At 36.9% G+C, this 12,610-nt stretch overlaps 1 protein-coding gene across 2 annotated transcripts in view; it reads left to right on the top strand.

Moving 5' to 3' along the window:
• Positions 1-12,610, top strand: part of LOC136813618 (dedicator of cytokinesis protein 1-like) — a 49,275-nt gene that overhangs the window by 30,006 nt on the left and 6,659 nt on the right. For both annotated transcript variants that reach the window (XM_067070122.1, XM_067070123.1), the window contains exons 33-48: positions 274-369; positions 1,433-1,626; positions 1,936-2,014; positions 2,120-2,220; positions 2,478-2,536; positions 2,840-2,988; positions 3,093-3,181; positions 3,497-3,668; positions 3,948-4,079; positions 7,383-7,511; positions 7,661-7,750; positions 8,016-8,123; positions 8,251-8,337; positions 8,630-8,684; positions 8,921-9,002; positions 12,269-12,353. In XM_067070122.1, coding sequence (XP_066926223.1) covers positions 274-369; positions 1,433-1,626; positions 1,936-2,014; positions 2,120-2,220; positions 2,478-2,536; positions 2,840-2,988; positions 3,093-3,181; positions 3,497-3,668; positions 3,948-4,079; positions 7,383-7,511; positions 7,661-7,750; positions 8,016-8,123; positions 8,251-8,337; positions 8,630-8,684; positions 8,921-9,002; positions 12,269-12,353 — 1,707 coding nt within the window. The remainder of the gene's footprint in view (positions 1-273; positions 370-1,432; positions 1,627-1,935; positions 2,015-2,119; positions 2,221-2,477; positions 2,537-2,839; positions 2,989-3,092; positions 3,182-3,496; positions 3,669-3,947; positions 4,080-7,382; positions 7,512-7,660; positions 7,751-8,015; positions 8,124-8,250; positions 8,338-8,629; positions 8,685-8,920; positions 9,003-12,268; positions 12,354-12,610) is intronic.

The following is a 12,610-nucleotide window of genomic DNA, read 5'->3' as shown; positions in this document are numbered from 1 at the left end:
CGCTGAGTAGGATGAAGCGTGTGTATATGTATGTCTACTATTTGAAGCCTAAGAATACTTTTCCGACACATCACATCAACCACCTTCTATACTGTTATCCGGTTGTGTTTTATGATTTTGAGTGTTACACGCTTTTTTTTTATAAGAATACACTTAATAAGAATGTCCATGATGAAATGGATTTACACCATTCTTATAAAAAAAAGCGTGTAATGCGAAATGTAAAATCTCTTCAGTTGAATGAAGTAACCAATACTGTTTTTTGTGTTTCAGGGTGAAACATACGAAGATGTTTCATACTTGGTGACCAATCTCTTCCATTGTATCGTTTCCACCGTCATAAAGATGAATTTGTCCAGTAATTTATTCGTAAGTTGTGTCCGAAACGAAATTTCTTTCATTTCACTTCAGCTGGAAAGGACCTACAGATTCCCCATAGTTTCTACCCCCCCCTACATTTAGGGGGGGTCTTGGGTTTTGATGAACCAAAAGCAAGGGGGTGTTAAAAGTATGACTTTCCTAAGGGGGGTTGTCAGTTAAGGGGGGGTCTTCTTACATAAGGGGGGTCTTCTTACATAAGGGGGGGTCTTCTTAGATAAGGGGAATCTTCCTTGATTTATGCGAAATTTAAATTTTTTCATTTATACTGATTTTCTAAGGGGAGTGTGAAATTTTAAATGATTTCCTAAGGAGGGGTTAGCACTTAAGGGGGGGGGTCCTCTTACCTAAGGGGGGGGTCTTGACCCCTCTTAGAAACTATGTTCCCCATTGAAATCCCTCTATCTTTTTTACTTTTTCTTACTCACAACAAGATAATATACACAACGTTTCAACAAAAGTTCTCAAAAGTGGAGGAGCATTTCGATTTCAAAACAACTGAAAAACAACTTCAACTTGTACTTGTAGCATCTTCATTTCCCCTTGACACTCTAAGTTTTTATAAATCATTTGAAAGGCTTTGTGCGACATTTTACCATTTGCAGCCCTGAAAATATTTTCTGATTTAAAGAGATTGTTACGTTAGATAGTTTGAGATATTCGGCATGTGATTACTTCTATTGTTCTGAGCAGAACCATGTTTTTGTTGACTATTTTCAAAAGTCGAGATAATCAAATTACCAATCTTGACTTTTCGTTAGAAAACAGAATTTTAACGTATGAACCATTGTAAGAACACATTTTTAAAATTTTCAAATTCTGATCTCTACAGTCAACTCTCTCTGATTCGATCTTCAAGAGACCAAAAATGTTCTTCGATTTTGAAAAGAATCGAATTTTATATAGTATTTTAGGTGAATTGAGAATTGGTTCAAATTAGAGAAAGATTCAAGTAATGGAAGGTTGAGAGTTCACTTTAGGTTTTACTCAGAACCACAGAAGAACAAGCAAAATATATCAAACCTTCTCTTTAATACATTCTTTTACGTTGCAGGGAAATTACGTGGCGTTCATCATCGGTATTTTGGACTTGATGAATGATGAACATTACGCGGAGTATGTGAATTCTTATCGAGATGACAGCGAATTGTTGGATTCTCTGATGGAGCTCTTCTTGTTGTTCCGAGAGTTCATTAAAGAGACCGTCTACCCTGCTGATTGGATGTCAATGATGATGGTTCAAAATAAGTGAGGCTTCACCTTTTTTGTCTCTTTTTGTTTGCAGTGTTTTAAAGAGAACTGAATGTTGAAAGAATGATATTATTATCCTATCCTAATTCACCAACAAAAGCAGTTTCCCGAGGCTTATATTATAGAAAATATTAATCAACGAATGAGACTCATCCAACCATTATATTCTGAATCAAAGCTCTCAAGAAATTATGAAACCTTTACGACCGTCGTCTGATATAATAAGACTAAGTTTCAACCGATAGATCCGATGGCTTTGCCGGTTTGTTTCGATTGAAAATTTAACAATAACCTTTTTTTTTTCAGTGTGATATTAGGGGCATTGCAGAAGTTTTCCGAGGTTTTATATGACCGCTTCCTCGTCGGTGACAGCTTTCAATTTCAGGTGATCTAGAAAGTTTATTTAGATTGCTTCGTTGCTTTATTCAATAAAGTTGGGGTTTTTTCCAGACCTCAGAGTTTTTAGCACCAATTCAATTTTGTTCTTTAGATTTGGAGTACGTTTTTTCAACTGTCCGTCATTTTCATCACGCAAGATTCGCTTCAGTTGGAATCTTTTTCGGAAGCTAAACGAAGAAAAGTGTTTGAAAGGTAATTATGAAGCCAATCTATACATACAATCTTAGCATTTTGTTGTAGAGAGTCTGGCCTCGATTTAAATATCGTTAAACTGGATTTAACCATCCTTAGCATGTTAAAACCAGTCTAGTTTCATAGTTACTCTACAAGAAAGTTATGTCTTATCCATCCAATGTTTTGTACACCACAGTGTCCCTCAAGCAGGATCGCGGATCAACCACCAATCTTTGATTTAGAATCATTCATAAAGACTTGTTCTTTTGTTTTAGGTATTCGGATATGCGAATCACACTTGCCAAGCGTGTTTTTGATATGTGGCAATGGTTGGGTAAAAAAAAAATTTTCCTTCTTTCTTTTGTTGACATCAATTAGTTACTGGATTCTTGGATTGTTTAACAGTTTCACATCCTTTCTGAATAGGATGATGATTTTGATTTGCATTTATCATTGATGCCTAAAAATATGTGTGCTATTATCTTTTTTACTAGAGTACTAACCAAATGTTGATCAATAACATGGGCAACACCGACTTTTAGTTCACTCTTCTTCGTTTGATTATTTCTTCCTTTGATCCTCAAGTACCTATGATATGTCAATACCTTTGATCGAATAAACCATTTTCATTGTTCAGGAATCAACAAGATTCGCCTCATCCAAAGCATGGTGAAACCATTCCTGGAAATGACACTAGTACCAGAAACTGATCTCCGTAAAATCACTCTCCCCATTTTCTTTGATATGATCGAATGTGAATTCAAAAATCGACAACATTTCAAACAGGTAATGTTTCCATAACTTACCATCGCTCATACATTGAAAGATTTTATTTTATTTATAAGAATATGTTTTGGTTTTCTTTAAAATCATTTTTATTCGGTTGGCAGGTTGAATCAGAATTGATTATGCATTTGGACACGCTGATTGAAAGTGGTCTTAAAGGCGACGAAGAATACAAAGAACTCTTCCAACAAATGTAAGATGTTCGCATGTTTTTCTTGTTACTAGTCAGTCAAACACTCGCAGAAAGACACTTTACATTTTTAATTCCATCAGCAATTACATTAAGCTATGTATAAGAGAGAAAAATTTAATGGATTGAAACTTCGCCACTCGGTAGTCCATATTCAAAACGGGCAATATCGAAGGTTTCGGTTCCTAAAAGTTAAAAGACTCGTCGCGAAATATCCGACGCACATTTTGGTCACGCAAATTACAGAGATACGAATGCTTGCTAAAACATCTGACAGTAGTGTTGTAAGCTTTACTTGGTTCCCTATGTTTCATTTAGCTTGATGGATAAATTCAACCAACAACGCATATCATTTCCGAGGCTTTGTGAAGTAGGGTTGATTTTTGTGGAGACAATTTCTCGGTTGTTATCGAGGTTGCTCGATTATCGATCAGTCATTCAGTCGGAAGACAACATCAATAACCGAATGAATTGCACTGTCAATATCTTGGTGAGTTTCTACCATATTATTGATTCATCTCTGGGTTTGGTGAAGTAAATCCATAAAATCCTCCCATGATCTGAAATGTGGATTTGGATTGCTCCAAACCCAAGACACTGTTTGATGAATTTTAATGGTCTATTTTCTGACTACTTTCATTTATGGGGCATTTATGTCATTTATGGCATTTATAATTATCTATAAAATTGTTTTATTCCTTGCGAAACGCCTTACAGATAGTTGAATCATAGGTCTGATTTACAAAATTATGGATCAATATTTTCTTAGAATTTCTACCAAGAGATCAGGCGTGAAGACATGAAACAGAGATACCTTTACAAATTATGTGACCTTCATCTCAGCCAACAAAACTTTACAGAGGCTGCGTTCACTCTCCTTCAGCATGCAGAAATCTTGAAGGTATTCTTATTGCTTTATTACTACAAGAAAGTTATCTGACGTCCCCACCTTTTGTATGCTTATCGGAAGAATGATTGGAAGACCAAACTTTTCCGCCGAAAACGCCTATAAATCATAAAACGCTAGAAGTAGAAAGAGATTTGGATTGGACTGTTTCAGTTAATATCCATACACAAGAGTCGGACAAACCCCTTCAAACCTTTAGAATGTTTAGATACCCTCTGGAAAATGGGAATTTGCTAAAAACCTTCGGAAAAATTGGTTGTCAGGCGAAAATAAAAAAAATGTAGTGTTTCCGGAATGCGGGTGAAAGAAAAAAGCTCTCATGCGGCCGGCCGGAAAAAATCTTTATTATGCTATTTATGATAACTTAAGATCATTGAAATAGAACTTTAAAGATAACTTTTATGTACAAACAGTATGAAGTAAGCCCTGAATACTAATGTATCAACTACTAACGAGTTTGCGGCCGGGTCAGAAAAAAATTTACTTTCACCCGGCCGGTTTCCGGAAACACTACATTTTTTGGACCTACCCCGGTGGAGGTCTATGAGGGGGGGTTCGGCTCATAATGCCGGTCCGGACTAGCCGTCGTGGGTCGGGTCACCGACTTTCGAAGGTTGTCGTGGGTCGGGGCGGCGCCCTTCGAGAGTCGTCGTCCGACCAGGGACTCGTTGGGAGGGACATCGTGGGAGCCTCTCTTTCATTTTATTCGTCCTCAATTTAATCTAATTAATTAGATCTGGTCTTTAAAATATCTGTCATATTCTTCGAGAGTCGTCGTTGGGCCGCCGTCCCTCGAGAGTCGTCGTTGGTCCGCCTTCCTTCGAGAGTCGTCGTTGGTCCGCCTTCCTTCGAGAGTCGTCGTTGGTCCGCCGTCCTTCGAGAGTCGTTGTTGGTCCGCCGTCCTTCGAGAGTCGTCGGGTTAAAAGAGGCATGTTTCATTTTTAGAGTGTTTTTTAGATGACAGATTGATTGAATCTAGCGGTTTCTTTGTTTTTGGTAAATTTTAATTCTCATCCGGCGTCTGCATGTAAACCATGTGGACCGTGCCAAGCCCAACAATTTACCTTAAGATTGAACCCAAAGGTTCAAAAAAAGAAAACCTTATATATAACTTGTTTTTTTAAGTAATATAAATGATTTCTTTTGAGGGGATTGTTCGTATGTAATTAAAGAAGAAGAACAAAAGAAGTTTTGATTCAATTTGAACTGTCTCCCGCTTTCTATATTGACATTCTAAAAAACTGCGTTATACTTTGTACTTTATTCCCCAATAAGCTCTTTACGATGTCTTGTGAATTTAGCAGTTTCTGTTTGTCTATTTTTGTCTTGTCTCGTGGTTGCTCAGATTCGAAAGAAAGAAGTGTGATAAACTAGCTTGTAAGACTCATTTAGCCTTTAGACGGTGGATCAACGACGACTCTCGAAGGACAGCGGACCGACGACGACTCTCGAAGGACAGTGGACCAACGACGACTCTCGAAGGACGGCGGACCAACGACAACTCTCGAAGGACGGCGGACCAACGACGACTCTCGAGGGACGGTGGACTGACGACGACTCTCGAGGGACGGCGGACCGACGACGACTCTCGAGGGACGGCGGGCCAACGACGCACCAATATTTTAAAGACCAGATTAATTAGTTAGATTTAAATTGAGGACGGATAAAATGAAAGAGAGGCTCCCACGATGTCCCTCCCAACGACTTCCTGGTCGGACGACGACTCTCGAAGGGCGCCGCCCCGACCCACGACGACTAGTCCGGACCGGCATTATGAGCCGAACCCCCCCCCCTCATAGAGGTCCTATAAATTAACCTGTGTTTGTTCGTCCGTCCGTCCGTTCGTTCGTCTGTTACCAACTTTTCTCAGGATTGAATCATAGGAATCTTTTGATTTTTGGTACAAAGGTGCAAAATGGTGGTGGCCAAAATGTGACGGAGCCCGATTTTCGAAAAATTTTCGGGCCAATTTGGGCCAAAAAACGGCTAAAAAACGGGTTTTTTAGACTTTGTGAAAAATTGGATCATTAATTTTTTCTTATTTTTTGTACGAAAGTAGGGTACCATCATAGGTAAAAGATGGTTCAAGCAGATTTTTGCAAAAAAATTTTGTTGGCTCAAAAAACGCATGTTTATCTATAAGAATCACTATTAATAAGCATACATCAATGTTCTTAGTCAAATTACTCAATTTTTTTATGAGATAGATGTTTTTTTTGCTCATGAGGGCTTACTTTTAGAGAGTATGTGTGTTTAGACATGAAATTTTGGTTGCTTAGCGTGTTTTTATAGAAAAACTGGCCAAATTCGATATTTTTTATAAGCACATTATCAATTACTTAGGTAATAGCTTTTCTCGAGATTGGCTCTTTCATTCTTTATGATTTTTTGCACAAAGATGCATAACTTTAAACCCTCAAATGTGACGGAGCCCGATTTTTGAAAAAAAATGTTTATGGGCAAATTTGGGCCAAAAAACGGCTAAAAAAAGGGTTTCTTGGACTTTGTGAAATATTGGATCATTGTTTTTTTCTGATTTTTTACATGAAAGTAGGTAAAAGATGGCTCAAGCAGATTTTTGTGAAAAAAGAATTTTTCAGCTCAAAAAACGCATCTTTATTTATAAGAATCACTATCAATAAGCATACATCAATGTTATTAGCCAAATTACTCAATTTTTTAATGAGATAGATGTTTTTTTTTTTGCTCACGAAGTCTTGAATATGAAAGATTACTTCAAGAGCATGAAATTTTGGTTTCTAAACGTTTTTTATAAGAAACAAACGACTAATTTTGAGAGATCGTCACTATTTGTGTTCTGAATGATTGTTTAACGGTCATGCTCACGTAGATATCAATTATATTTGTTAAATGCATAACCAGGTAGGTCCATAAAAGTATCACTTGTTTATTTTCGCCTTATAAGTTAAATTTAGGGGGCGAACTTAAATCAGTCTTTTACCTCTTGGAAGTTTTAGGATAACTTTTTATCCCCTGAAAAAAACGCTCTTTAACCCCGCTCGAAGTTCTTGGATTACTCCCTCGAAATGTTTGTACACCCCATGTATGAATATAAATCGGAAGGGCATATTAAGATTTAAGGATCGAATCAGGTTAAATGCGAAAAAGAGCACCAGTCATAATGACTACGAATATTTTAATTTCATTTGACGAAACCCAATGTTCTTTTCAGTCAGATTTTGATACAAGAAAATATTGTTTGAATATGCATCGTAGATGAACATGAACTAAGGCCTCGAATATTATTCTTACCCTCCTTTCTTCTTTACTGAATAGTGGTCAGAAGAACCGCCGATCAGCTCGTCGGTACCCGGCATCAACACGTCGCGATACGACGCCAAAACACAACGAGAGCTAAAAGAAAATCTCTACAAAGATATTATCGAATATTTCGACAAAGGAAAGGTATGAAATTAGTCACGAAAATCGTCAATTATTATCTCGATTATGGTAATACTTAGAGCCAAAGTGTATCCAGGAAAACAGGACTTTCAGATTGACACAGCAGTGTAATTTTCAACTTTAATGAATAATGACTTAACCCGTATTTTCAGATGTGGGAGTATGGTATCAGGCGGTGTAAAGAGCTGGCTGACCAATACGAAAGTGAAACTTATGATTACATTAAACTCAGTCAAATATTGGTAAGTTTTCTTTTTCTTTCCAAGTTGGTATTACTGAGTACGCTTGAATTTCGGTAGTTAGTATTGCGGGCCTCTTGTCCCTCTAAAAGATTTTGAGATTAGATTATTACAAATCTTCAGTCTATTTATAAACATTCTATACCTTTTCTGCGCACCAAAAGGTTGCTTGATTTGAACAGGTCAAGGTCCATGGTAGATCTTAAAATTCTTACAATTATTCATTTTCGCAGACTTTGTTATTCTTTTTTATATCCCTCCCTTTTAGGAAAAGCAAGCCAAGTTTTTCGACAATATCATCAAAACAGCAGTCCGTCCAGAACCTACTTATTTCCGAGTTGGTTATTATGGAAAAGGATTTCCAACGTTTTTGAAGGTATTTTGTTCTCTCTGTCACACCCTATTATTTTGTTTTGAGCGAGTATATACTTGCAGTTTTGAGATCTTCACGGCTGGTTGACGATATGAAACAAAAAAAGCTTTCTCTATTTTCATGTTTTCAGAATAAAGTTTACATTTACCGTGGCAACGAGTTTGAGCAATTGAATGGATTCAAAATGAGGCTCCAAATACAGTTTCCAGGAGCACAGGTTTGTTATACTTTATGAGACTCGTACTCACTTCTGAAGGTAGAGCACTCAGCTGCAATCTAAAAATTCACTTGTTTTATACCTGACCGACTAAAAACTTTGATTTCCTTCTGATTAGTATTCCACAATGAAAAAGAAGGATCAAGGTAAAAGGAAGAACTCAGGGTGAACTGGTGGGTCCCTCATCTAGTTTCGGGAAGATATTGAAAACTATGAAAAAACTATTGCAGTATTGAAAGACTTGAAAATACACAAACGGGGTCCTTTCTAAAGAATGTTTCTCTCTTTTCAGTTTCTACAAAAGTTGACACCACCAGGACCTGAAACAACAGAATCTCTACGCCAATGTAAGTTGACCTTTTTTGTTCTAATCGTCAGTTATGAGTACGGGAGGGGAATAATAAACTATGGGCTTGGTTTAAACTAACCAAGGTCGGATGATGTCATGATTTTTGAGTGAATCGATGTAGTGGCTTTAATCTCATTCAACACTTCTAAACTCGTCTCCAAGATTATATCACATGGTTGTTGGTGTAATGTGTAAAGTAATAATTCTTTATTTTTGGGAATGCTCCTATTACAGGGATCCAAGTATGCAAAGTGGATGCGAAACCAGTGGAACGAAGAAAATTCCAAGGCAAAAATATTGCTGATCAAATCACTAAGTAAGTTGTGTAAGAAATTTTCGATTGATTTCCGGTCTTCAATAGAGTCTGCAACACCTTGAGGAGCGATGGTCAATTGGTCAAAGGCGTCAGCGTTACAAAACAGGGGTTCGTAGTTTGAATCCCTGCTCCTTCCAATGTCTCCTTCAATTCATAGATAACCGAGCCAGCTGGCAGTGGATCCCCTAAAAACAATAAACCAGCCGAGGCTGGAAGGTCAGCCAATAGAGCTTAGCTAGATAGCTTTAATAAGTAGGTTAACAGATGTAAGAGATGTACTGAAACAGAGTAGACTAAAAATGTTGAATAATGTACAAAATGTGAAACATTTGATAACTTGATTTAAAATTATTTAAATTTTAAAACAAGCCTGAGAGCTCCTCCAAACATCAAACAATTAAGCTATAGTTCATTACTACAAAATAAAAGAGAAACATAGTGTAATTAAACATTTTGTTAATTTCATTCCAGTCAGTTATGATACATTTTTTCTGTTGGATGTACCTTAAAGGAAGAAATTTTGGCGGAAAGAAAATTTGGCGGATTTTGCGGATTTGACTGAAATCCGCCAAATTAAGTTCCCGCCAAAATTTCTTTTTTCCGCCATCCGCCAAATTAAATTCCGGACAAATCAAACATTTTGAAAATATGATCTCTTTTATGTTTTAAGGTGTTCTTGCTATTTTTTCGCTGTTTTGACGCCATCCTAATGTTAAATTTTTAAGCGACCGCCAAATTAAATTCCCGCCAAATTTAGTTTTTTCGTCCATCCGCCAAATTAAATTCCCTCTGAAATTTCTTCCTTTAAGGTAGACAATCCATTATCTGACCAAAGTTTTATTAAAAATAAATAAGAAAATTGCCAAAACGTCAGAACCAAAATAAAGATATCCATCAAATATCCATAGAAACTGTACTTTTTGTTTTACTTGATAAAACTCCAATAAAACTTTCAACTAACAAGCTACATACAAGCTTTAAGTCACAAAGCGCAAACTCCAGAAAAACACAATTTGCATCAAAAACTTTGCAAAACGTAGTTCATACCGTGAGATCGGGTAACTTGCATCAGTGGAGGCTAACATGCATAGCCCTCAAATGAATGACCTGGTTGGTCATTAAAATACAACTACTCAATGAGGTACGTAAAAACTGACTGCTATTCAGTCAAAGCCAAAATTTGTCAAGGCAAACATAATTTGCGTCCAGAACTGTTGAACAAATTGTTTAGTTTTTTAATTATTCAAAGTCAAAAAGCCATTTGTCGTAACTTTCTGCGATTCCATTAAAAACAAGTGATACATTTATGGACCTACCTGAATGAAAAATGAACACATGAACAATTCCTATGATTCAATCCCGAGAAAAGCTGGTAACAGACGAACGGACGGACGGACCAACACAGGTTAATTTATAGGACCTCCAGGTAGGTCCAAAAATGTGACTGATCATTGTCCTACTTTGCACTTGAAGCAAAATCACAAAATCTTGTAAAACACAATTTGCATCCAGTCTGCGTAAATAAATTTTGTAGTTTAGTACCGTCAAGTTACACAACATGCACACAACCATCTTGAAGACTTTGCTGGTCGCAAATGATAATCGAAAGCAAAACTTAAAATTCATAACTATGCGGGGAAGCTCATTTTTCCCCCATTTTGCTTTAAACTCGCTTTTGATTGGTCTATGAATTTGGGCGATTGATTTACCGCCTTGGCGGAATAAACACACAAATAAATTCAACAGGGCAGCAGTGTAGCAATTAATTTCAACTGGGAGTCCTCTCTTCTGTGCCAAGCACTGGCAGTGTTTTTTAAACTTTAAAACAATGTTAAATGAAGACCAGATTGATCTGTTTGTTATGGCTGTGCAAGTTGTGATGAGAGTGTGCATGTTGTGTAACTTGACGCCAGCCCGCTTTCTGCAAGTCTGATAAGAGATATATATAAACTGTTATCGCCATTCATTCCATTCCATCATTCAGTCAAAACGTGCGCCAAGGTTAGAAAAGGTTAGAAAAACACAATCTGCGTCCGGAACTGTGTGAAAAATAGTTTGATCAATTTCAACAAGAACTGTATATATTAATATTAATATAAACGATCAAATTCCAAAGACCATTTGTCATAAAAAAAGTCCAATGATAGGAGATGTGATGTCATCATTTGGTTCCCGTCATCTGACCGACCCTGATTTACGGTCAGCAGGTAGAGTTGGAGAGTCGGAAAGCTTTTCCGCTGCTTTGCTAGATTTCCACTGTCGACCTCTGCACGCTCTGTGTTTAAACAAGTTTTCAAATCGAAGTAGAGAGCCGCATGCTAATTTAAACCGAAAACACCAGTTTATCCACGGTTTCTCAATTTTAAAATTCGGATCAGTCCACACGGATTCCCTTTCAACAAGATGTAGCTGCTTCTTAACAGAAAAATATTTTCAACCGAACGAACGACTCTCACTTTTAAAGTAGAAATGACGAGAACCAAAAAATTTTTTACGATTCGCCTTATCAAACATGTCCAAGTCCAAAAAAGCACGATTGCATCCAGTCTTTGTCAAATTTATACAGTAGCTGTACTTTTGTAAACTTTATCAAATTCCAATAACATTATAACACCATCAATCCCCTAGAGGCAAACAAGAAAAATATGTTTTTATTGCAAAAACTATTAAAAAGCAGCAATAAAAAATATCAGAAAATTCAACATAAACAAAAACTTGAGCAAACGGCTTTAAACTTTCAAAAGACGTAGAAAAAGAATCCCCTTGATGAAAATCATGTGTTTGATTTGCTGAATTAAAAAAATAAATGTCAGAAATTGAAGCTTGCAACAGATTTACACTGGAAATACTTTGGTACAACACTGACTTATCACATCTGACTTATATCGCTTGAGCTGCCATCTTGAAACACTACATTATGATCTGTAAAAACAACGCACGCTAAAAGTACACAAAAAGTTAACCCGATCGGAAGAAAGTTTAGAAATCAAAGTGAGATCGGAAGATCGGATTTTTTTTTTGTCGTCTTATGGAACTGAATTTTACCTATTTGAATGCTCAGCTTAGGCTGACCAACAATCTCAAGGACGTCTAAAAGTCCTAGATTACTGGGCTATTCATGTTAAATATCGACTCTATCTTCCATTCCTGAGTTTACCATGGGGAACAATAAAAAGCTTATATTTTCCACTTGGGTTGATGGTGATTGGTTGTTGATAAATTGAATGGGCCTGAATACAGAATCATTATTTTCCACCTTTTTTCAGGTTTTACGAAGTGAACGATGTCAGTGAATTCACATTGAGTCGTCCTTTTCATAAAGGAAAGAAAGATAAAGAAAATGAATTCGCTGTAAGTTGCCAATTGAGATATATTTGTAAACTTACTAAGATCCCACGACTTTCACTACCTCGATCGTCAGTGGCGAAACCTAGTAGCTCTCTTTTATCTTATGCCTTCACCGCTTCAAGAGGACGGAACTCTCCCCCTCCATCATACTCTATGATATGATGTGACTACCTAATGTAAAATACAGGTACGGACTTTTTGAGGATGCTTAGAAAAAGAATCTAGTACAATTCGAAGATGCCCTCCAAACACAAAGGATT

This window comes from Clytia hemisphaerica, unplaced genomic scaffold (genome assembly GCF_902728285.1).
Source record: "Clytia hemisphaerica strain Z4C2 unplaced genomic scaffold, Clytia hemisphaerica genome assembly, whole genome shotgun sequence".
NCBI lineage: Eukaryota > Metazoa > Cnidaria > Hydrozoa > Leptothecata > Clytiidae > Clytia > Clytia hemisphaerica.
The sequence above is the reverse complement of the archived record's forward strand: the minus strand, read 5'-3'. Positions and strand labels throughout refer to the sequence as shown.